General features: G+C 36.0%; 2 protein-coding genes across 6 annotated transcripts in view; both read right to left on the bottom strand.

Annotated features, from left to right (window-relative positions):
• Nucleotides 1-25582, bottom strand: part of LOC147400356 (L10-interacting MYB domain-containing protein-like) — a 40070-nt gene extending 14488 nt beyond the window's left edge. For 4 of the 5 annotated variants that reach the window (XM_086446015.1, XM_086446021.1, XM_086446018.1 and 1 more), the window contains exons 1-2: nt 25426-25582; nt 24990-25078 (exon numbers count right to left, since the gene is read on the bottom strand). The gene's annotated coding sequence lies outside the window, so the exon portion shown is untranslated. Of the gene's footprint in view, nt 1-17834; nt 17934-24989; nt 25079-25425 lie in introns of all 5 variants that reach the window. The other variant, XM_086446017.1, reaches the window with a different exon arrangement.
• Nucleotides 8874-10962, bottom strand: LOC147400357 (uncharacterized). The gene is made up of 5 exons (XM_086444572.1): nt 10758-10962; nt 10166-10403; nt 9465-9648; nt 9211-9395; nt 8874-9117 (listed from the first exon to the last, which is right to left on the bottom strand). Exons 1-5 carry the CDS (start codon nt 10960-10962, stop codon nt 8874-8876), a joined length of 1056 nt encoding a protein of 351 aa, XP_086300698.1.
• Nucleotides 25583-25866: the final 284 nt, after the last annotated feature.

The following is a 25866-nucleotide window of genomic DNA, read 5'->3' as shown; positions in this document are numbered from 1 at the left end:
CAGATTTTTCCATCAAGTCATAAATGCTTATAAAAAGTGCAACTCCATATCCAAGATCAAAATTTATGGGAATTGGCTTGAAAAGAAATAGAAAATTAAAGGGAGGATTAACGAAGTATTATGAAACCCCATAATCTGAGCAAGAAAGAACAAGAACTTCCTTGGATAACTTGGATTTTGAGCAAATTAGTAAGTAAAGGCAGGGTTGATGTAGATAGATTTGCCGACATTTATCTCAATACCTATGATCGAGGTACGATGCGTAGAAGAAAGAAATCAGCAACATTGACCGAGTCAAATCAGTCAAAACCGAATCAACTCAGTTTGACCGAGTCAACTCGATCCAATATTTGACCAATCCACAAGACTTAGCCCAACTTCTTTTAGGACTCTTTCTTTTATTGAGTTTCTATTTTTTAAGTTGCTTAAGTAGTCCTAGTTAGTTACTATTTCAATTTTAGAAAGTATCTTTTCCTAGTTAATTTCTAATTTGTTTCATGTTTTAAATTCATTTTTATTCTCTAAGTTATGATTAGAAATCCTTTTAGATGTCCAAATTGAGTTCTAATAGAATTAGAAGGTAATAAATAAAGTAGTTACTTTTTAGTATTTTAGAAGCTTTCTAAGTTGTTATGGAGTTATCTATATAGGGAGCTCCAATAAACAAATTCAGTGAAACAAGTTCTTTTAAAGATTAATTAATAAAAGAAGAGACTTTTTTTCCCTTTCTTTATTTTTTTTAGCATAAGAGCTCGATATTGGTTCTTAATTTTGGTGTTTGCGATTGATTTCCATCAATCTCATATCTAAATTGAAGTTTCTAGTTTGTTTTGATTGACATAGATATTCTTCATTACTCCTAGTTCTTGGGATTTCACTCTAGAACCAGATTTTTTAACAGACTCTAGGATTGTGTGTTCTACCCTACATCAAGGGTCCAGTAAAATAGGCCATTCAAAATAGATGAAGTTATTTTGGGATGTTATTAGAGGTAAGAAAAAAGCAAAGCATGTCGGAATGTTACCAAATATGATTTGAAGCGTCATTGGGAACTTATAAAATATGATTTAGTAAGTTATTGCTTATAAATAAATAAAAAGAAATCTAATAGGTTCTTACAGAATTTCAAGAGGAAGCTCTACTAGATTATTAGTCAAATAGCACTTTTGTTGTTCTAACCCCCAATAAGCACGGTATGAAGGAGATTTAGGTCCTTAGGCCACAAAATTCTGATTTGAAGATAAGAGAGCAGATGCAGATAAAGGAAACACTGCACTACTCCAGTGTTGTCAAGCGCTATGTTACCTGCTTCGTTTATTCGCTTGGTTTGAATTCAAGTTCGCCACTCGAAAATGAACCCAGTTTGTAAGGGTAGACAGAGATGAGGGCTTTTAAAGGTTGAAGTGAGGAGTAGGATAAAATACAGATAGAAGATAACATATTTTGGGAAGAAAAAAACAACCTTTTTTTTATTTATATGTTGAAAATGAGGGTATTTGGTCATTTTTTTTGTTAGTCCATTAATAAAGACCAAGGTCAAAGGAGCATATTATCAGTTTGAATATCTAGGGTGATCTCTCAAATATTAGGAGCATGTTGGGGATGTAAGAATTATAAAGTAAAATGAAAATCGCTTTGGTTTGCTAAATTGCACCAACCCACAGCGAACCGTACCGTGAACTGCTTCAGTTCAAACCGGTTTGCAGTTTGGTACCATACATACAAATTGCATAACTATGCTCAAGAGTATGCCATTTCTCTACCAGGGTTCAATGTGTTAAATCTGTTTCACCAACACGATAACTGAGATTCAACAGAACTCTCAGATGTACTCAAAGATTCAGAAAGTAATGAGATGTGAAGTATAAACAGGATGCAAATAAATCTTTGTTGTGCACTTCACACAGAACCCCGGTTAAAAGGTAAAGAGTAAAAAGAGTTTTTCTCCTCAACAACTCTCAATGTGGCAACCAAATCTCGTAGAGACTCTCTCAATGTGAACTCCTAGTGTGAAACATTGAGCACACAGTTACTTGTTGATTCTAACACTGAAAAGGACCACATCGTGGCTAGAATGGAAAATTAAGATATATTAATTTTAAACTAATAAATATATTAATATCAACCAATTTCTAACAAAAAAGATAGGACCATCCAAAGCCCTAGGTTTGAAGGGCTCAATTGGATCTACAGACCATGCCCGACTTGACTCAACTTGGTATGGCGTGCGTACAAGTATGGCATTCTAGAGGTACTCTTGTTTTACTTTTAACAATGGTAGAGCTCAAGAGCACTTATAAAGAGGTCCCCACTCTCATATTTAATCCATGTGAGACTAAAAAATGAACTTCAAATAATACTCACTAAAAGAAAGAAACTCAATAGGAGGTTTCAGGATCATATTTTCCAAATACACACTACCAAAACAGTGAAAGTATGCTATTTTGGCCTTAAATATCTCTTTCCCAAAATATGATATGAATCCAAGTGGGATCATGGTTATCAAGTTCACAATCCACCTTAGTCAGACCAACCAATAAGAATCTAAATGTGAGCCCTAGGAGCCATGAAAATTAGGTCCAAATAAGCCCAAAAATCACAGTAAAATTGGATTAAATATTTATATCATATAACAATCCCCCACATAAATAAAATATAAATTAAAACAAATCCGGAGTACCATAGAAAAGTAGTGGATGGACAAAAATCTTTTGGAACTGAATCTTGGCTTAGTGTACTAGTTTCTAGTGATTTGATATCTTGAAGTTATTTTATAATATAAATCAAGCCAATGACCTAACACACACAACTCCACCTAATCATCAAGAATTCTTCAATTGTGCTTTTTTCGACCGTGAGCATTCCCAGATTTTCACGAGCGCTCAAGAAAAATCAACCTGAATTCTCATAGGAAAATGCCCCACTTCCATACTCAAATAGCTATCAGGAGTTCTCCATATTACAACACTCCATTGGACATCCAGCTATAAAAAAGCATTAAGAGTAAATAACCCATCCTTCCATCGATATATGTGTACTACTATCATAGGGATGGATAATGTAGTACCCTTACAAACCATTCTACTATGTTTCTCATGAGATCTACATTTTCTCCGATTTGAAACTTTTAGATCCATATTTTCTATCCACATCTACATTTTTGGTGGTTTGCATTCCAAACGCAAAGCTTTTTTTTTACTACAAAAGTTTTTTGGTTCGAAATGCATTATCTATTTTGCATTCCAAAACCCTTCGGTGATTCATGTTCCAAACACTAATTTGATAAAAATATATTGGAAAAATAGCTATCTGGAACGCTATTAAGACACTGTTATTGAAGAGGATAGAATAGAATTTTTTTAGTTATTTTTGCACTCCCAAGGCAATGAAATGGAATTTAGCACTTTGAACACATGAAGTAGAATCTTGCATTCCAAATGGTATTCTTCATTTGAAGCGCAATAGCAATCCGACCACTATTTTTGGTTGAAGCCCAACAGCGATCTGACCACTATTTCCGATTGACGCACAACAACAATCAGAACACTATTTGAGGTCTCTTTTCTCATTTGAAACGTTAAAAGAGATTCAGTATCTAAGCACAACAATTGCAAATATTGAATAGAGAGATGCCTAAAATACTCAAATTAAATTCGCACCGCCCCCTAGACCCCCAACTCGAAGTAATCATTTCTAACTGAGGTAGCAAACAACAAAGTTTCTCACTAGGATCAATTGTTTGAAGCTTTTAGAATCGTGAAAAAATACAAATATTTGGCAGATATTAAAAAGAAAAAGTGACCGATTAATAAGTAAATGGAAGCACTATTTTATGAAATTATTTCTTAAAACAATATATCTTCTTTGTATTATTCATATTCCCAGATCAATGTAAAATTTTCCCCTGAATCAAAAACCCTGATTCCGATAGTCATTTATTTGGTAGCTCCCAAGGCACGGGAACTGTCATTCTAACCCTTCTCGGGGGATTCCATCCACAAACTCAAGGTTTATGGCTGACCATTATTGTTAATCATCATTTACTACTGCATCTTTTCCTGATAGCTGGTAACATGTACACAAGTAACTTCAAGATTTGGCACAGCATGAAACGTCTTTTAGAAGAACATATTCCTACAGGGGGTTGATTGGGGCATGGACATAAGGGTCTTTATGACAATAATTCGATTCATTTTCAATTAGGCCTTGCTCTAACCTCTTTAGGAGTTTATTACTTCTATGGTAGCTTAACATATGTACACTTTGCCTGCTATGCATCTTTTGAAAACCCAAGTAGCTAAGCTATCAATACACATAATAAAAAATAATAAATTGAACTGTATTCATGCACAACTCAAAGAAAGTCAAATGAATAATTAAGCTAAAGTTCGAAGTTATTACAGTCTTACAAAATCGGATCACTCGAATGTGAAGAGGAGGGCTTCCAATGGAAGATTAGACGCCCACTAGCTTAGGGTTCAATTCTAATTGAAGTTTGTCTCTTAATCCTTCAAGGATTGTGAAAAGAACAATTAGAACCAACTGTTAGGGCTAAATAGGAGTATTCAGTAAATTTTCAGTTTGTTTAAAAGGACCCTAGTTAGGGTTTGGTGTTTTTTAAGAGGTGCAGGTCATGACTTAGTAGGTTGGAGAGCAGTGCACAATGGCTGGAATGTTGGTTTAGGGTTTATTGGCAACAGTTTAGCAGGCTGGAAAGGGTATGGAAGCAATGGGGGTGAATGTTTGATGTAGGACGATGAGGGAAGAAGATAAAATGTAGGGGTTAAGGAACTTGGTTTGGGATTTAGAATTGGGTTAAGGATTTGGGTGTCAATACGGAAAGGGTTTCCAAAATCCTAAGTTGCTATTGAGATATAAAATGCAAAGTTTTGAAAATTATGATATTTTGGTTGGCTTTGGATAAGGGTTAAAGGAAAGGGGAAAGGGTTAAGGGTCGAGATTTTTTGGTTTCAAGAAACAAGAATGAGAAAATAATAAAAAGAAAAATAAAGATTAGAAGAAAAAGAGAAGGAGTAGAAATAAAAGGATAAAACCTTGGAATCACACCAAGGGCTTCTTGGAATCACAACAATAGTGGAGAACTCAATTCACTACATGAAAGCATGAAAAAAAGCTCATTATTTATTCATCAAATTCTTCATTTTTTAAAAATCCTAATACAATAATTGTAATATAAAGAAAATAAATCTTAGAATCATAATCAAACTAAAATACTAAATAAATAATCTAATTTTCGTAACTTTCTCTCTCCGAATTTTTCAAACTTCATAAACTTAAATAAAAGACATTTTAAAGTTTGCAAACTACCCCTATATATTATACTAAAAGACCATGGACCAATAAAACATAAAAATAAAGTCCTACAACTCAAAACTTAAAAAAATAACTAATCTAAAATAATCTAGAACGATAAAACGATAAATCTAAACCCAATTAAGTAAAAACCTAAATAATTACAAATTCTTCATCATAACCGTTGACTTGATTTGTGTACTGCATTATTCTCCTCAGGTTGGAAAAAACTCATCGAATTTTTAAGTGCTTGAGAATGATCATGACAATTTGTGGTTCATCCTTTTTGGCGAAGATTCGTCCTCTTTGTGTCTTGATGTTATGTTGAACCATTAACTTCAAATTACGGTCTTCTATCTTGGCAAAGTCTTCATTGTACTCGTTTGAGATGATTAAGTCGGTTTGAGGTAGTGATGGAACAATTACATCATGAATAAAGACTATAGATGTCTCCAAAAGATCTTCCTTAAGCTCTTTTGATGTATTTTCCACTTCATGATCTTATTCTTACGTTGATTCTAGAGCTATAAGCACACCATCTTCTAAAGTTGATGTTTGATTTGTCTTTTCTTCAACCTAATCTTGGATCGATAGCACCACAAGAGTTGATTTTCATAGATATACCTTGGGTAGATATTATCTACCTAAAGTAACACGTAAATTATTTTGCCCCCATTAAACATAGTTTGTACATGTGAGATCAAATCTCAAGCCAACACAATATGAAAATCTTTTAGAGAAACCACCTTGCACCATGGATAAACCTTCCTTGATGGAACTGAACAACGAATCCTTTATCACGATATCTACAATAGGTCTCATCTTTAACATTCTGCAAGATCTTCACAGAAAAACTTGTGGAAATCAAGTTTCTTAATATTCATCACAGCACAACACCTTGAATGACTTCACGAAAGGTAAAACAAATTTGGTTTTGACTTCCAATACCATCCCTATCTATTCGAGGTTTAGCTCTAAGATACGAAATCTGATGCAGGAAGGTGAGGGAAGAAGAGGAAAAATGGGTGGTTAGGGGATCTGAATTGGGAATTGGAATTGGATTAAAGATTTCAGCGAACAAGGATTTCCAAAATCCCAATTCGCTATTAAGATATAAAATGCAAAGTTTTGTAAATTACGATATTTTGATTGGGATTGAATAAGAGTTAAAGAAAAGGTCAAAGGATTAAAGGTTGAGGTTTGTAGGTTTCAAGTATCAATAATCAATAAACAATAATGAGAAAACATATATAAAATAAATAAATAAAGATTAGAAGAAAACGATAAGGGATAGAAGGATAGAAGCTTGAAATTATACCAAGGGATTCTTGAAATCACACCAAGAATGATGGACAATTCACTTCACCCCATAAAAGAAACTCATTCTTTATTCATCAAATTCTCGTTAAAAAAAAAAAACCTAATACAATCTATATTTTTTTAAAGAAGGCAATTATAATTTCTAAAACATTTACTCTTTAGATAGAGAAGAGAGCTTTAAAAGAAGGGTTTGAAAATTACTTTCTTGAATAAGAAATTGGAGAAGAAGAAAATGGACTAGAAAAAGAGTTCTCTCACAATGAGAGAGAAATCTAATTGATTGAAAAACATCAAAATTTGTAAATATTCCTTGTAATTCAATCTAATTTTGATGAATTGGGGAGGATGAGTGAATCAAACACAAACGTCTCGTAACACAAGTCTAAGGTATATTTTACTTTTATTTTTTTGATTGGTAAGCTTGTTTTGAATGAGTTCAATAACTCGGTGCTGGCAAGCTTTGAACCCAAAGCTCCGCTATCATCACCCAAAGGCTTTAAGCTAAGCTAACTGGCATATCCAAACTAATTATCTATCCAATGCTCTTGGATCAGGATTATTAGTATATCTACTTAGTTATGTGGAACACAAATCAAGTCAACGATCAAGGGTTTCGATGAAAAATTTATAATTATTTAGGTTTTCACACATAATTGGGTCAAGATTTATTGTTCGGGATCATTTTAGATTAGTTATTTTTTATTTTTGAGTTGTTTTAGGGCTTCAATTTATTTTATTTTTGATAAGCAAAATTTATAAATAAAGAAGACAAGAAGTCCTCAAAGAAAACAAAGAAACAAAGGGGAGGAAGAAAGGAAAAACAAAAAGATCACTCCCAAATTACATTTTCCCATCTAAACAAAAAATCTTCAAAAAAGAAACCTCTGAACTCCAAAAGAACAACAAGCCAAAAACACTAAATAAAATCTCCAGCAAGGAGTTCTCTTTCCCCTCGAAGGTGCGTAAGTTCCTCTCTATCCACAAACCCCAACAGATTGCACATAGAGTAAGCTTCCAAAGAATCTTCCACCTGCTAGAAACGAAGCGTATCTTCCAGCTAAAAAGGAGAGGAACCGCAGAACTAGGAAAACACCAAGAAACCACAAACAAAGAGAGAAAAAAAGACCAAATGCTATAAGCCACCTTACAATGAATCAAAATATGGTCCACCGACTCACCACTAGACTTACACAAGCAACAATAATCAATTAAGACAAAGCCCTTACGTCTAAGAGAGTTTATTGTTGGCAACTTATTCAAAGCCGCCAACCACATGAAAAAAACACTTTAGGAGGGGCCTTGGAAGCCCAAATCAAGGAAGATGGAAAGCAAACCTCAATGTTGTCTTTGAGAAACAAATAAAAGGAACTAACTTTGAAAAGAACATCCCCATTACCTTTCCAAATTCGGCGATCCTCTCTGTCCATCGAAGGGCTCGAAGAAGCTAATAATTCTGAGATAGAGATAGCATCCCCAATCTCCCGATCATTCAATCTTCTTTTGAAACCCAAATCCCAAGACTCTCCCCTCTTATTAGGACTCAAAAAGGTAAAGGCATGCATTCTTTTCCTTAATGAAATCGAATACAACTCGGGAAACAGAAACTGTAAAGGGATATCAGTGCACCATTTATCCTCCCAAAATTGGGTACGATCCCCCCTACCCACTTCAAATCTAATGTGCTCCCCCAAAGTCATAACCAAAAAGGAAATGCTTCTCCACACTCCGCACCCAAACGGTAATCTGCTCGGTTGACATTCCCAACCAAGTGGATCTGTAGAAGCCCACGAGGCCTAACTCATCCTCACAAAACCGGCTTGTAAGGTGAGGATTGCCCCAGGTTCATATAGAGCCCAGGGTCATAGTACCCAAGCAATGTGGGACTATCTCTTACACTCCCTCACGTGTAACATGTCTCCTACATCCTTGCGGTTACCCACTCTGATACCATGTAGAAGCTCACGGGGCCTAACTCATCCTCACAAAACTGGCTTGTAAGGTGAGGATTGCCCCAGGTTTATATAGGGCCCATGGTCATAGTACCCAAGCGATGTGGGATTATCTCTTACACTCCCCCTCACGTGTAACGTGTCTCCTACATCCCTACGGTTACCCACTTTGATACCATGTAGAAGCCCACGGGGCCTAACTCATCCTCACAAAACTGGCTTGTAAGGTGAGGATTGCCCCAGGTTTATATACAGCAGGGACATGATACCCAGGCGATATGGGACTATCTTTTACAGGATCTTCCCCAAACTTAGCCGCCACAATCTTCCTCCAAAGTTCCTCCTTCTCGATACCAAACCTCCACAACCACTTCCCCAACAACACTTTGTTGACTGATCTAAATCTCTAATACCAAGACCTCCACGTTTTCCAGGACGGCAAACAAACGTCCAATTCACCAAGTGAAGCTTATGATTCCCACTTCTATCATTCCAAAGGAAATCTCTCATCAGTTTTTCCCATTGGGATTCAATCCTACTTGGAAGAGAGAACAAGGATAAAAAATGCACCAGAATACTAAACAAGGTGCTCTTAATCAAAGTCAATTAACCGCCCTTTGATAAATACTTAGCTTTCCAAGAACTAAGCCTTCTCCTAACTCTCTCAACAACAGACTCCCAAACTAAAATGGACTTATAAGCCGCCCCCAAGGGGAGCCCGAAGTATGAAAATGGCAAAGCCCCAACTTTGCGACCCAAATAATTCGCCCAAGCCGCAACATCAGAAACACCACCAATAGCGAAGATCTTGTTCTTTTTCAAATTGATTGGAAGCCTAGAAATAGCCTCGAACTAGCATAAGATGCCTCTAAGAAAACAAACCTCACTGAGAGAAACCTCAAGAAAGACCAAAGTGTCGTCAGCAAACTGTAGATGCATAACTCTTGGCCCCAATTGTGCCACTCCAAACCCGGACAAGGCACCAATAGAGAAGGCGCGAATACATATCCTTCCCAAGGCTTCGACCACAATATTGAACAGGAAGGGGGAGAGAGGATCACCTTGCCTTAAACCTCACAAACTACTAAGAAACCAACAAAGCTACCACTAACAAAAATCGAAAAAGAAGCTAAGGACACACATTTTCTCATCCAAAGAATCCATTTTTCCCCAAAGCCTATCATTTGCAAAAGATGCCACAAAAAATTCCCATTGATATGATAGTAAGCCTTCTCGATATCCACCTCGCAAACCAAACCCGTTTTCCCTCACTTCTTTGTAGAATCAATACACTCGTTAGCCACCAAAACTCCATCAAGGATTTGCCTTCCTTTGATAAAAGCCCCTTGCTCCTTGCAAATAACCTTCAGAATCACTGCTTTTAACCTCAAAGCAAGAACCGTGGCTAAAATCTTGTAAGCAAAAGTCACCAAAATAATGGGTCTAAAATCCCTCAACTCTTCAGCTCGATAAGAGTTATGAACGTAGAATTAGACCCATGATCAAGGAAACACTCATCATAAAAGTCTCTCATAAACGACATTAGATCCCCTTTGACCACCTCCCAACACAACTTATAGAACCTCATAATGAATCCGTCATGGCCTAGCGCCTTATCACTACACATGCTGACTATAGCTCTGTGCACCTCCTCTTCTGTGAAAGGCCTTTCTAGCCAAACTTTGTCAATAACTGCTATTGAGTCAAAAGCTGGGTCATTCAGGAAAAGTCTCTCAATAAAGTCTTCCGAGTAAAGTTTCTGATAAAAATCAACAATCGAGGCCCTTATGCTAACTTCATCCTCAAGCACCCTATCCTTCTCTATTATTTGAATTTGTCACATGATAAAAGAACTTTGTGATATTGTCCCCTTCTTTTACCCATCTCACTTTGGATTTTTGCTTTCAACTGATTTCTTCCAAAGCAGGTACCTTTTGGAATTCAGTCTTCAAATTAAGATGTGGCCCTTATGCTAACTTCATCCTCAAGCACCCTATCCTTCTCTATTATTTGAATTTGCCACACGATGAAAGAACTTCGTGATATTGTCCCCTTCTTTTAACCATCTCACTTCGGATTTTTGCTTCTAACTGATTTTTTTCAAAACAGACACCTTTTGGAATTCAGTCTTCAGATTAAGATGTGGCATTCTTTTCCTCTCATCCAAGAAACCACCTTCCTCTTCTTCTTTATCCAAAGCCTCCATATCTGCCAACAACGCTTTCTTTCTGGTCTCCAACCTTCCAAAACACTCCAAGTTCCAAACTTTCAATTTTTCCTTCAACTCCTTCAATTTTATCCCGAAAATCGTCCCAGTCTCTTTGAAACTATTCCACCACCCATTAACCAAATCCACAAAACCATCGTGCTTCAACCACATATTCTCAAACCGAAAGGGGGTTTGTCGTCTCAAATCGATCCCAGACTCCAAAAGGATTGGGGAATGATCCAACACAAGTCTAGGTATAGTAGATTGAATGATAGAACCCAAGAGATCCTCCTAGCTGGTACTCACCAAAAACTTGTCCAGTCTAGATAAAGTCAGGATCTCCTAATTATTGGACCAAGTAAAACGAACCCCACCTAGAGGTAAATCAACCAACTCGTCCCTTTTAACAAACAAATCAAATTTCCTCATGCTAAAAATACAACTACGACCTCTTCTCTTCTCACTAGCAAAGCGAATGGTATTAAAATCACCTCAAACACAGCAAGGTCTATCCCAATAGCTAGCCACATTATTCAGCTCCTCCCAAAATTAATTGCATTCCCACGATTTGATCGAGCCATAAACTCCACTCAAAACCCAAGACTCCACCGATCCAATCCCACTGCACAAGATAGACACCGAAAAGGTCCCTACCAAATAGTCCTTAACATCCACAAATCTAGAATCCCACATAACAATGATGCCTCCCACAAAGCCAATCGTCGAAAGGAACAACCATCTCACTGCACTCCCCCCCCCCCCCCCAAAACCTTGACAATAATAGAAAGGCCGACTCCTTCCAACTTAGACTCTTGAAGAATAACAATATGAAGGTTATGGAATCAAACTATTTGCTTCACCAAGGTCCTCTTGTGGCTATTGCCCAACCCCCTGACATTCCATGTCAAAATCTTAACTATCATCAACGACTAAGTGACTAGGGACCTTTCTTCTACTCCCTCCAGATTTCAACCAAAACTTGATCACATCTTTTTCCAAGTTTTCCACTTCCTTGGATCACCCCCCCCCCTTTACCTTTTTTCTACACTGAAGTAGACAATGTAACCTCTCCAGACTCTAACTAAATCCTATCTACCTTGCTGAAACCTTTGAAGCAGTCAATGAAGGGAGAGTGCTAGATGTCCTAACTGGGACACAATCTGAATGTTTGCCGACCCAATCTAATTAACTTCGAACACACTAGTCCTATTAACCTTGTCTTCCTTCCAAAAGAGCATCCTGAACTCCTTGCCCTGCAAAGACTTGAAAGCAGCTCAATATGAGCCCTACAAATTTCGGAGAAAACCCAACAAAGGAACAAAGGCAATCGAAGGACCAAGGACACACCAAAAAATTATCTAAAATTAAAGGGTTTAAATTTGGAAGTCCACCTTTTTTCTAGCATCGAGCATCAGATTCAGAAAACATACATGGCCAAAGCAACCTTTGGAGCTTGCAAAATTACTTATTGGAAAATACGCCTTAAACTTGTCTTGAACTTCGAAGGAAACTCCGATGTTCATCACCTGAACTATCGCTGCTTCATCCGAAGACACCCCCCCCCCCTTTCAAGGCTTCTGTCACACCCTCCATCAAGTAATGCTCCAGGCTCAGACTAAATTTAATCTTCCTTGGCCTCCCCCTTGAAATCACTACCAACCCAACCCCACTGTTTGCGATGCTAATAGGGGAGAGAACTTTATCAGTAACAACCTTCTCACCTACTCCAAACCAAATGGGATTGTTGTAGGTCCAAACCCTCATCGATGAAACCAGCTTGCCACCTTCTAAACAATCCACTGGACTTAGTTCAACGAACTGGACTGCATCCCAACCTACTTGGGCCTCTAATTAACCAAGTTGAAAAGCAAATGTCCAAATCCACATAAATTTTACACTTCAGAGGCTCATTCAAGTCAACTAGTCTAAACTTTGGCTTGGACTTTGGATTTTACTAAAGTCGCACTCCCCATAATTACGACACATGTGACCCACCTTTAATATTCTCATAGACTCATTTCCTCACATAAGTGGGTTGTGAGTTGTAATACATCATAGAAGCTCCTTGCCCCACTAAAATAGGTTGTGAGCTATCACGCAAGCTAGTGCCTACCACTCCCAAATCCACATATGGTCTAACATTGTTTTCCTTAGTTGTTTCGGCTTCTCCTTTCCAACCCAATAACAAGATTTGATCTTCTTCATCCCAGCACGAGACATTGTTGATGGAGTTCTGCACGGAGGATTCATCAAAATCTGAAAGAGAGTCTTCATCAAGCAAAGAACAATGGTCCTGATCAGCTTTCAAGTCTCAATTACTATAAACTCCAATCTCAAAAATCCGAGGAGCCTCCTGATGTAAACAGCCCATCACTTCCTCATTAATGTTTAAAGAAGAAGGGATCCCATCGGCTATACTCTGCACACCTCCTTCATCCTCTAGAGGTTGCTTAAAATTAGCCTCTTCAATAAATGCTCCTTCAGACGACCTTGCATGATCTAAATGATGGGCCAAAGAGAAGTCCCCAACTGCTTTGAGACCATTCTGTTGAGCCAATAAGCCTTTGGCTGATTCTAATTGGGCCTGGGTTTGAGCAGGATCCAAACCTAACCTCCATTCACCAGCCCTCCCTGGCAAATCCATCTTCTTCGACAACTCACCTACAAACCTACCTTCCCCCCCTTTGTCTGCCTCCGATGTCTGCACTATCTTTCCCACATGACCAATCTCTATCTCCTTACTTTTTGAATCTCCTTCCTCAACGAGCTTATGTGGAAGCTCAAGTCTACCATTACGAAGGTCACCGTACACGTGAAATGCCTATATTCCACTATAACCTCCCTATGCTAATACATGCGTTATTGACAAGAATCCTCGCCATCGTGAGGTTGGATCTATAAGTCACCAATTCGTCCACCCTTAACAATCCCCCTAGAGGTTTGCTCAACTCCAAAAAGACATCTATGTTCCAGAGATGCAATGGTAGACCAAAGATTTCCACCCAGGTAATTCATTATTTCCATTGACTTGGCAACATATTTGAATGAGCACACCAAAAGTTAAAATTGACAGTAAGTTCTAGCTAAATCGACCCCGTGGACAAAAACTAGGAAAAATGTTCTTTCAATTTCATTGCCAGGATGCGCCGCCCCACCCCAAACGAAATCAAGTCATACCTGAATTGTAACTTTTGAAAAATTAACTCCTGGAGCTACACCCAATTGATAAGACCTAACCCCTTACAAATAATGCTACTTGGACAAGCACCAAATCCTTTGAAAGGGGCATTCACCGAAAAAGTAGCATCAGTCGCCTTGGTGGCCTGAATGCCCACCTAAATACGTTCATCAACCAACGAAGGTTCCACCTGGCGAACAAGCCTCACTAACAAACACCGATGGGGACATCATCTAGTCCAAAAACTCTTGTAACCCTTTCACAATCAATAACCAGCATGTTCTGTTAGCCCCTGTTGGAAAAATAATAGGATTACTTTGGCTTTTTTATGCAAAATCCATAATCTTCAAAAAAGCCCCTCCTCTATTAAAGCCTTTCACAGGTACCCGAATATGGTTTATACACTTAAGTTTATTCCTAAAAGGGTTTATCAATGGGTGTTTTAATAACTTCTAACATCATTTTCAATAGCCACCTACCCTCTTCAATGAAAAAATCCATTGAGCCTGTCCAAGAAGGAGAATGTTCGAACACAACAAGACCTTCACAATGCAAGACCACCATCTTCCTAAATTAAAATTCCTTGGCACCCACTCTAACCACTCTATGCTGAGCAAGGGATCCCATCGCTAACACAGCCCACCTGATTAATGGCCTACAAACCAACTCCGATCATTCGAAGAAATCGGAGGACCCAATCATAACCCTTACCTAATTCAATTTTAGTGGGACTTACACAAGATCCGGTTTTGAAAATCCGCTAGACTAATGCATGGGATCCGACGATCTCAATATTGTTTCCTTAATCCCAACGAAGGGGAAAACAAATCAGGGGTTTTAATTTATGTGTTTTAGGCTTATTTTGATGTTTTATTGGCTCATGGTCTTAGTATAATATTTTGGGGCAGTTTCGTAATTTAGTTTATCTTTTATTTAAGTTTATTTTTAGAGTTGGAAAATTAGGAGAGAGAAAATTACAAAATTAGATTATTTATTTGGAATTTCAGTTCGATTAGGATTCTTGGATTTATTTTCTTAATATATAGATTGTATTAGGGTTTTTTAAACGAAGAATGATGAATCAAAAGAGTTTGCATTTTGATCTTTCCAACAATGGGTGTGGTGTGCGGTCATTTTGGAGTGAGTCCAAGACAACATTATTTTTTCTTCTTTTTTTCTTGATTTTTATATCTTGAATTCTTGATTTCTTGATTTCTTGAACTTTGATTCTTGAATCTTGAATCTTGAATCTTAAAACCATTTTTTCTCAACCCTTAATTCTTTCTCCATTTTCTTAACATTTAACCATTTTCTCTACCATACAATAATTGCAAAAAAAAAAAAAAAAAAAAAATCAATTGTACTTCTTAGGTTTACCCTATCCTAACCCAAATCCTTAACCCAATCCCAACCAAATTTTCCTAATCCCCTTATTTTCATCTTATTCCCTCGCCATCCTACATCAGATTTGGTACCAAAGCTAAACCTAGAATTGATAAATATGGTATTGAAAGTCAAAACCAGATTTATTTTACTTTCCGAAAAGTCCTTCAAAGTGGTGTGCAGTGACGAATATGAGGAAAACTTGATTTTCACAAGTTTTATTGACAAGATTTTGCAGAATATTGAATACAAGACTTATTGTGGAATTCGTGATAACAGCTTTGTCGTTCAGTTCCATCAAGGAAATTTTATCCATGGTGCTAAGTGCAAGGTATGTCCATCTAAATCTAAGAGCATGTTGAAGAAAAGATAGACCAGACATCAGCTTCAGAAGACGGTGTGCCTACAGTTCTAGAATCAGCGCAGGAATAAGATCATGAAGAGGAAAATACGTCAAAAGAGCGTAAGGAAGATCTTTTGGAAACGACATCTACATTTTTTTGATCATGATGCAATTATTCCATCTCTACCTCAAATTGACTTAATTATCTCAGACAGGTACACTAAAGACTTTGCTAAAATAGAAGATTATAATTTGAAGTTAATGATTCAACTCAACATCAAGACACGAGGTCGAATCTTCGCCAAAAAGAATGAATCACAAATTGTCATGATTATTTTCAAGCACTTTAAAACTCGAAGATGAATTTTCTCCAACCAGGGTAGAATAATGGGGAATGCAAATAAAGTCAAGGGTTCCAACGAAAAAATTTGTAATTATTTAGGTTTTCACTTAATTGGATCTAAATTTATCATTTTATCGTTCAGGATTATTTTAGATTAGTTATTTTTTTTAGTTTTGAGTTGTTTAGAACTTTAATTTTATATTTTTTAGGCTTATTTTGATGTTTATTGCTCAATGATCATAGAATAATATTTAGGTGCAGTTTAGTAATTTTAGTTTGTCTTTTATTTAAATATATTAAGATTAGACAATTAGGAGAGAAAGTTATGAAATTAGGTTATTTATTTGAAATTTTAGTTTGATTAGGATTCTTGGATTTATTTTCTTTATATATAGATTGTATTAGGGTATTTTTTAACGAATATGATGAATAAAAATAAAGTTTTAAGTTTTGATCTTCCCAACAATGGGTGCAGTGTGAGGCCATTTTGGAGTGAGTCGAAGATAACATTCTTTTTTTTTCTTGAATTCTTGATTTCTTGGCTTCTTAATTGCTTGAATTTTTTTAATTCTTGAACTTTGATTTTTGAATCTTGATTTCATGAAAATCCATTTCCTCAACACTTAATCCTCTCTCCATTCTCTTAACCTTTAACCCTTTTCTCTACCCTACAATAATTGTAAAAGATTCCATTTTTTACCTTTTGGGTTTTTACCCTATCCTAACCCAAATCCTTAATCAAATCCCCAACCAGATTTTTCTAATCCCCTTATCTTCATCTTCTTCCCTTACCATTCTGCATCACTTAGCTACCCATTGTTTGTGTCATATCTAGACAAATGAAGTTCATGATATTCATGAGACTACCTATCACAATGGAATACTCGAATTGAGATAGACCAATACAAACATGCTTTCTTAGATGAATACAAGGTTATATGGAGTTCTCGCTGGATCACAATTATATTAATCAAATTTTTTAAGCATTTTCTGAATGTGGTCTGACTAAAACAAGATTATCCTATCTGAATTTTTAATTATTTTAATACCCAAATTAACATCACATTACCAAGGTCTTTCCTTTCAAAGTTTTTCATTAAAACATTTTTGTGATTTTTATCACTTCCAGATTGGTGCAAATGTTCAACATATCAACATATAAGCAAATTACGAGGTGTAGGGCATTATTAACCTTCCTATTAATGCATTCATCTACCTCATCAATTTTATAACCATTGAGCTTAATACTTTATCAAATTTTTCATGTCATTGCTTGGAAACCTACTTAAGGCCATAATGAGACTTTTTAAGTTGTAACACTTTATTTTATATATCTTGAAGCACAAAGCCTTCAAGTTGATCCATATAAATTTTCCCTTCCAATTCATCATTCAGAAAGGCAGTTTTTACATCCATTGATGCATCTCAAGTTTATATAATATCTATAGTAGCTATGGTCACTAAAACTCTCAATAGATGATATTCTTATTATTAAGAAGTATATATAGAAGAAATCGATATCGTCTTTTGCCTAAAGCCTTTTGCTACCAACTTGACATTAAATTTATCTATTGACCCATCAGATTTTAATTTCTTTTTAAATATCTATTTATCTTCAATAAGCTAACACTAGGGTGGTAGATCTACTAATTCCCAAGTTTTGTTACTTAACTCACAGATATCTTTCACGTACATCTTCTTAGGGATTAGAGTCAAGAAGGTACAATTTGAATAATAGTCTAGGAAATCATTATCTTGGAAGTCGTTGACTACTAGCATGAGATCAAAAAATGTACATATTTGCAATATAGGCACATTCTAGCCATATGCAGTGCGAACAACAAAATCAATCTTCTCTTCTTTGCATTATAAAATGAAACGCCTTATAGATGTACCTGCAACAATATACAAGTGCAGCTCAACAAAACACAGGCTGACACTTTTAGGAATGTAAACACATGCATGCGAAACCAAAGAGAGAAAGAAGAAAAAAACGAGGGGTTTACAACACAGCCCCTCTCTCTTATATTGTTATTTTTTGAAGGGAAAAAAATGAAAGAGGCTACAAGTACTATGGAGTTCATAGCAGCAGTCACACAATCGCAAGTTGTGCTCCCATTTACATGTTTTGCAATGTTTTTCGGAGTTCATCCAATCTAATTGGTTTTTGTGAGCAAAAGCATGTCTTTGTGAGCAAAAGCACCCAATTATAGGGTTTATTGACACAACTTCTAGGAACAAGGGTGCAATGGATTGTGCATGGGTTTGAGAGGTCCTCTCTTTTGTTTTTTCTTCAACCCAATTGTATCAACCATCTCCCCAACAAAGTCACTGATTTTTTTAGTGCAAAACAGATAGGGCTTTTACATGATATGGGGAGGGTAAAGGTGAAGTGAATTTGATACCTCGATTAAACTGATAAGACGGTCATTCAAGTACCAATGCAAAACTCGAAGGGGAAGAAAAACTGAGAAGAGGAAGAAAAATGTATAAACGAGAAAGAGAGATGGGGAGAGCCCCCATGAAAGAAGGAATTGGATTTATAAAGTCATGAGCCCCATCCTTTGTGCCCTAAAATATTTTTTATAAGCCAAAAGATGATAAATGATTGAAATACCCCTGTTCATCCGATGATCCAAAATGTGTGATGTGCTCTCAGATGAAAGCCATCGATTTAGCAATCACGCAACCATGATGATACCTTTGCCTCCAAACCTACGTGTTGTATGGTGCCATGGTCCCACCCCATTTGGTGTCTGAAATAAAGACAACTTTGGCCAACGGAAGTGGATAACAAAGAAGTAGCAACAAGAGTCAGAAGCAAAGGAATATTAAAAAAAAAGATGTGCTAACAAATAGCAGGCAATTTTGTAAATTTTGCTACAAACTCTCTTATAATTCTATAAATAGGGGAGTCTTGAAAGTTTAGAGAGATAAATTTATTTATTTTTTGGTTCTCAAAAGATAGAGAGGTCTTATAGAACTAGAGAGCTCTGTTAAACTATAACTAAGGGCCATTCTATTGGATTTTCTAATTGGATTTCTAAGCATTTTTCTTTGTCAGTATTTAGTTTGGATTTTTTAGTTTCTTTATTTCTCTATAATTTAACGAATCTCAAGCCTTACAACTTCCTTCTCCTTTCTTTTCTTCTCCTTTTCATGCAAACTTGATGGGCACCCTGCCACTTGAAAGGGTGGATCTTGATTCATCATCCCTGCGGTAGAAACAAAAGAAGAACTCAAGGCTGAGTTTCTTCGTCCCTTTGTCTCTCTCTTTTATTCCTTCCTTGTATGTTTAATGGTGGTTTTTGTTGCCCTTGGACTAGTTGGCAGAAGTTGTACCCCAAAGTTTGGAGTTGATACTCCCAACCAAATAGAAAGTTCAAGTCAAAAGCAACCCCAATCACCCTCACTGTTTTGGTTGGAAGGATTGAGAGTTGTTGAGTAAGTGGCTTTGGAGGTTTGGGGAGGAAGGGGAGAGCCTTTTGGAGGAAAGTGATTGTGGATAAATATGGGGTGAGTAGGAATGGGTGGGACAAGGCCAACTAAGGTTTGTTGGGGTATGGGGTGTGGAAAGGTATCTTAAGAAGGCTTCCTTTATTTAAGAAAAAATTCATGGTAGGGAGAGGGAGTAAGGTGAGATTTTGGGAGGATTGGTGGTGTGGGAATGGTCCGCTTAAGGACTTTTTCCCAAAACTCTTCAATTTGCCTTTGAAAAAGAATCGAGTAATTTCTCTTTTTAAAATCATTAGGAACAAGGTGACCAATTGGGACTTTGGATTTAGAAGGGCCTTTAATGATTGGGAGTTGAAAATTTTAGGAAGATTGATTTATTTGGTGGAGAATAATCACACGGTGGGTTCTTCAGTTGACCACAGATTGTGGGGTGGTGCTAGGGATGGAAGATTTTCTATCAAATCTATGTACAACATTATTGCTCCAAGAAGCTCGACAACATTCGATCATTATTTTGCTTAAGGTGGCAAGATTCCTTCTAAGATCTCGACCTTTATCTGGCTGGCGGCTTTAGGGAGACTTCCTGTATTAGATCAGATAATTAAAAGAGGCTTCATTTCTCCGAATCAATGTTATATGTGTAGATCTTGTGCGAAAACTTTGGATCACTTAGTCCTTCATTTTCAGGTTGCTCATCAGATTTTGTCACGCTTCTTTTCACTTTTTGATTTGGTGGGTCGTTTTCCTTGCTCGGTTAAGTCAGTTTGGGAGTCGTGGCTGGCATGAGGAGGTTCCTTTTCTTCATTGAAGCGGACTATTTGGTTCTTGGCCCCATATGCAATTTGTTGGAGTATCTGGAAAGAACATAATAGTCGCATTTTTTAGGGAAAGAGTCTACAATTGAAGATTTAGTTCTATCTATTTTGGCTCTCTTGTTCTCTTGGAGCAAACTTTACAAGGAATTCAAAGGCATTTTCTTTGAAAATTTTGTTGTTAGATGGGATGGGGTATGTTCTTTGTTGCTAGAGTAGTAGTTGTTCAGGGTTCTATGTTGTTCTCTGTCTCTTTCTCTTTTGCTTTGTTTGTTTTGTTATTTTGGGTTGGTCTCCTTGACCCCTCTTATTCTCTTTCTTTTTCAATAAATTTATCTTTATCGATAAAAATAAAAATAAAAACACTATGTCCTTTTCATCTCCCCATATTGATCATACTTTGCTATCTCACTCATGGTCAATCCACTTGGCATACTGGTAAACTAATTCATTTCGCATGATCTACGGTGACAATTTTAGTCCCTTTTTTTCAATCTTCAATATGTATTTTGATAACTTATCAACCAAGAAAAAATGCTTGTAATACCCCGAATTCTAATTAGTATCTTGAGAAAATAAAATAGTGAAATTTGGAGAAATTCTAACAGAGGGACTTAAGGTAAAATACTCAGATTTTGTTCTGTCCATCTTTAACGAAATTTGACTTTACCATTGGATTCAAAATAATAGAAAAACATACTTTACCTTATAAGCACGCTCAAATTCAAATTCGGACGGAAAAGTTACAAAATCCTCGAGTTTCATTTTAGATATTTACTAAATAGGTAAATGACATTTTAGATAAATAATTTGAGGAATCCAATCATACCATTAGATTCGTATCAAAAAATAACCCGAAATACAGTATAAGATTATCAAAATCGGCATTCGGAAAAAATAATTTCTGAAATGACGCTTACGTCCTACTTCAGTTATAAATATCTGAATTCTATTAGAAAATTTTGATTTCTTCTTATTCTCCTCTCCAAACAAATCTCATCCATTTTCCCTCAAAATTTGCAACTCAGATCTACACCGAAGTAGAACGATTCAAGCTTTGCTGCAAAAAGGAAAGTCATGCACGTCATCAAGGACTACTCGTGGACGCAAAGAAATTCAATTTTCGTTGGAGGAAAAATTTGAAGATTGGCCGGAGGCAATCTTAAACTCCGTTCAACCGTCGAATATAGCTCAAAGTAGGTTGTCTTCCCTTCCACCTTTTAGTTATGCAATAATTTCATAGAAAATCCATGTGATATTCGATAAATCAATTATTTGTATTTTCGATAGATGGAAATGATAGATGGTTGTCACTGAAGAGCACTACCAGACTTTGTATTTTCGATACAAAGAAATTAGTATATAGTATACAAAAATAAACTATTTTGTTTACCAGAAAAGATTTGTAGAAAACCCATAAAAAGTGACGCGTTGCTGTGTATCCGGAAGCCGCAAGTCAATCTAGAATAGCACTAGATGTCATATGCTCTTCGATAGTATGGGATGCCTTAGAGCATATTACAACTTATGAGATCCGGGAATTTCTCCAAATTATTTCCTAGGGAACGTTGTGTGTAAAGACAGCCTCTGTATAGTGTAGAGGTAGGCGGGGTTCACATGCATTGCCTCTTGATAGGCTTCGACGCGATGGGTCCCTTGGGCTAATTAGTGATTATTGTTAGTCTGTAATCGTCGAACGGTCGACCTCACCATTAGTTGAACTCAGTATTGAGTTCTTGGTCAACTGCCAGTCTAAGCCGGATAAATAGTCATCCAACTGTGGTATGCTAGACTAGCCACAAAATCAAATTATAACAATGAGATTCCACGTCGGATTGGAAGCCTGGAATAACGAATTGCCATAGTTGAGGTGGTTATATCGGCGTGTTCATCTGCTTTTTTATAGATTACAACACCGTGTTCTTATTATATATCTTTTCCTTATTTTGTAATGTTTGATAGATGTTTTTATTTGAAAAATGCATAGGTTACTTTAAATGATAAAAATGATAGATTGAAATTATTATAACTGTTTATTCAGTATGCTTAGACATTTATCGTATGTTACATTATGAAAAACTTGCATTGTTTAAATGTTCAGATGATTATTCGTGCATGTTTGACTCGCTGTTAAAACGGCGTTCATCCTGCTGAGTAACATTCCCTTGTTACTCACCCTATCCTTCCCCTTATAGATTATGCAACTGTTGATGAGCCGTTCTTTAAGGAGTCTTTTGAGGAAGTCCTTGAGGAGGGTCAGATTGATGTCTTGCCGCCCCCGTATTTTTTAGGATTAGTAGAGGATCCTAACGGTTTTTGCTTGTAAATAAGAAACATGTAGTTTAGAAATTTTTGTAACCTAATGTATTATTAGATTGAGGATTTTGACTTATATCAGTGTTTGTCGATTTCTTCCGCTTACTCTAGACTCTCATATAAATGTTAGTCAAATGTTTATTTCCGCTGCGTATATTTTCTTTTCCATAAGTATTATTACTTGTGAATGTTCTAGCAGATTGTGTGATTGGTTACCTCACACCTCGAGATTCTGACTAGTGAATCATAGGGATTCGTGTTGGGATTTCGGGGCATGACAATGCTCAAGTAGACAAAACTAACTATTACCTGCTTTGTTGGTAAACTATGATAATTATAATTATACTATAAGTAATACTTATTGCAATGGTGAAAATAGTCGGCCATTTTAGGTTTAAATAACATCAACAAAAACATATTTTTTTCTATATAATTAATTAATGTATTTTCATAATTTTTTCCAGAAGCCATCTAGTTTACTAAATTTATTTTCTTCTGTTTTCAATGTTCAGGTAAAAAGTGTGCCTACGATTTCACACTTTTGGCTATTGAAGCATCTTACCCTACACCTCCAAGTTTAAAAACATTAACAGCATGAGAAATCATATGAACATACTCAATCATAAGGTTTCTCAAATGAAATGCATGATACATTGCACAATCACGTGATCATATGCAAAAGGACAAAAGCTGTGTTTTCCCACACGCCTCTCATTAGGAATATCCTATTGGACAAGAGAATTAAGGCAAGGATTTTTAATGGAACATTCTTGCATAAATCATTTTGTTCGATGTTAGCTCATCCTAAGATGCACTCAACGTTATTGAAGACCGCCCCAAAGATTTGGGATCAGCTAATCGAACAATGTGTTCGTTGCACTGCTCTTGATAAAATTCTACCTATGACCATCTAATTGTAAGGAAGAGAGCCATCACCGATTTCTATATCATGCATAAAGAAAGTGGTTAGATCATTAATTATCTTTAATTCACCATTCCAGCATTGGTACAATTTAATCCCACTTTTTCTCCTCATTCACAATCTTTTGAACTTTGCCTTTATCAATCCATTCCCTTTTTAGTAGTTGGTCCTCTTATGCATTTGATGCTAAAGGCAATATCCTCTGGAAAATCCTCCATCATGTATGTGGAAAGGGATGACTAATAGAACTTATATGAGAGGAAGGAAGAGAACCTACATGACTTTATTATGATCGTGAAAATAAAATGTTCCTTGGGGCCAATCCCCATAAAGAGTTTAAAAGAATTTTATCTGAACAACTTTTTTTAAAATCGAATTTATTGATTTAAGGGGATGTGTATGCTTTATTTGTACTTGTTGTCATGATGCAATTATTCTCTTCAGCCCTATAGGACTATTTCCACCTACTCATGTAAATGTAATTAAACTCTTCCTTTTAACCCGAGAAGCAAAAAAAATGGGATAGATATATTATGGGTCACTTATCAGGAAAAAAAAATTTTGAAGTTCCACTTTGTTTCAATATCATAAATTACATGATGGGTGTAGCATAAAAAAAAAAGAATATGATGTTATTCTAATGAAGCATTTATGATTTGATGCCAAAAATGAACATGGCATCAATGCTTTTGAGACTGTAAATGATATGAAGAAAAGCAATATACTTGTCCAAGAAGAAAGTGAAATATTGGAAAGAACGTAAAAGTGTCAAAATTGAGTGACTTTCTAAGATCTTAATACTAAATAATGAATTGAATATCATTTGTATTTTGAAGGTGCCAACTTAGCTAAGTAAGGTTGAATAGGATCAAAACTCGCCTTTACCCACTTATCCTTTTTTTTGACCACTCACTCACTTTCCTAGAAAAAAAAAACGGGTGGGGGTGATATTATATGTATTCAAAACATTAATTTCTTTTTTTCTTTTTATTTCTTCAATCTTTATCAATTATGGTCAAAAGAAAGAGAATAATCAAAGTGAAGCAATAAAAGGATATGAACGATATGAAAATGAATATAGAAAAATATGTGAGAATTGAATGCATGGATCATCCTACAAGTGATGGCCAGCCTTTAACAGATGAATGATTGCGTTTTTTTTTTTTTCCATGGGGCTTTGATTGATACTAGGCTTTGAACATCCATCCATATGATCGAATACTTTTCATGGAAAATTAATTTTTTTAAATTTATTTTTCTACATTTTTTTTCCTATGTTTCAATGAAAATTTTATTGAAATTTTTTATGTTTCAATACACCTTTAGCGTGTTATATCATCGTGTCACGGTTTCACTGATTCACACTATAATACTAATTCATAGAAGACAATAACGTTATCAAAAATCAAAAATAAAATAAAATAAAAAGTGAAAGACATGCTTACCTAAGCACTAAGTATTGTTCAATTACTTATGTCCTTATCTCAAGGTCTTGGATTCTTCTCACGCATCTCGACGACAAAGCCCAGATAAACTGAAAACCACAATTACAGTAATAATGGGTGAACAACAGATGCTTCAACTTTGAATAGAGCTTATATAAAATTTTGGGGTCGAAAAAAAAAAGGAGAGAAGTGAAAATTAGGGGTAGATCGCAGTTGAGTTTATAATGGACATTTTTTTTCCAGAAAACCATAATAGGAAAAGTTTCTGCCTGTTTGTTTATTTTCTACGAAAGTTGGGGTTTTGCAGGAAAATCATAGGAAAAAAAATTACAAATTAATTAAAAGAAAAAAAAAATTTAAAAGAAGCCTCACGACTCACAATTTTTTTTTATTAAAGAAAGGTAAACAAAGCAGAAAAAAACAAAATACAAATTACCACTACAAGTCGTCTCATCTTCTTCACAGTCGATCGATCGACAAATCGATCGAGAAAATAGGAGATTATCTCGAGTGGAGACGAGCTAATTGCTAGGGCTTCCTCTGGATTAACTTTTTGGGAAATTTCTGCGCAAACAAAGGGAACACGTGGAATAGTGGGCCTTCTTTTATGTTTATTTTATAGGGTAAATTACATATCAACCCCCTGTAGTTTGGCATAATTTCATTTTGAACCCTTATGGTTTTGATAATTTCACTTACCTCCGCTTTCAGGCAACTTAGAGGAACTCCGGCAGTGAATGAAACTCTCTAACCGTCCTTTATTTGAAAGAAAAACACCTTTAAATCACTATTCATAGTTTCATATTGAAGGGGAGGGAGGAGATTTTAAAGCTCCACTTTTATTATTATTGACCTTTTTTAATAAATCCTATTGTGT

This window comes from Akebia trifoliata, chromosome 6 (genome assembly GCF_017979445.1).
Source record: "Akebia trifoliata isolate Shusen 1 chromosome 6, ASM1797944v1, whole genome shotgun sequence".
Taxonomy (NCBI): domain Eukaryota; kingdom Viridiplantae; phylum Streptophyta; class Magnoliopsida; order Ranunculales; family Lardizabalaceae; genus Akebia; species Akebia trifoliata.
The sequence above is the reverse complement of the archived record's forward strand: the minus strand, read 5'-3'. Positions and strand labels throughout refer to the sequence as shown.

What these genes read in the sequence shown, in the direction of transcription:
- LOC147400357 (XM_086444572.1), bottom strand. Translation starts at nt 10,962, where the DNA reads ATGTGGTTGAAGCACGATGGTTTTGTGGATTTGGTTAATGGGTGGTGG. An exon ending in GGATAAAGAAGAAGAGGAAG is followed by an intron (nt 10,404 to 10,757) that starts GTGGTTTCTTGG and finishes TTCAAATAATAG; the next exon opens with AGAAGGATAGGGTGCTTGAG. An exon ending in CTTAGTTCTTGGAAAGCTAA is followed by an intron (nt 9,118 to 9,210) that starts GTATTTATCAAA and finishes TCTTCCAAGTAG; the next exon opens with GATTGAATCCCAATGGGAAA.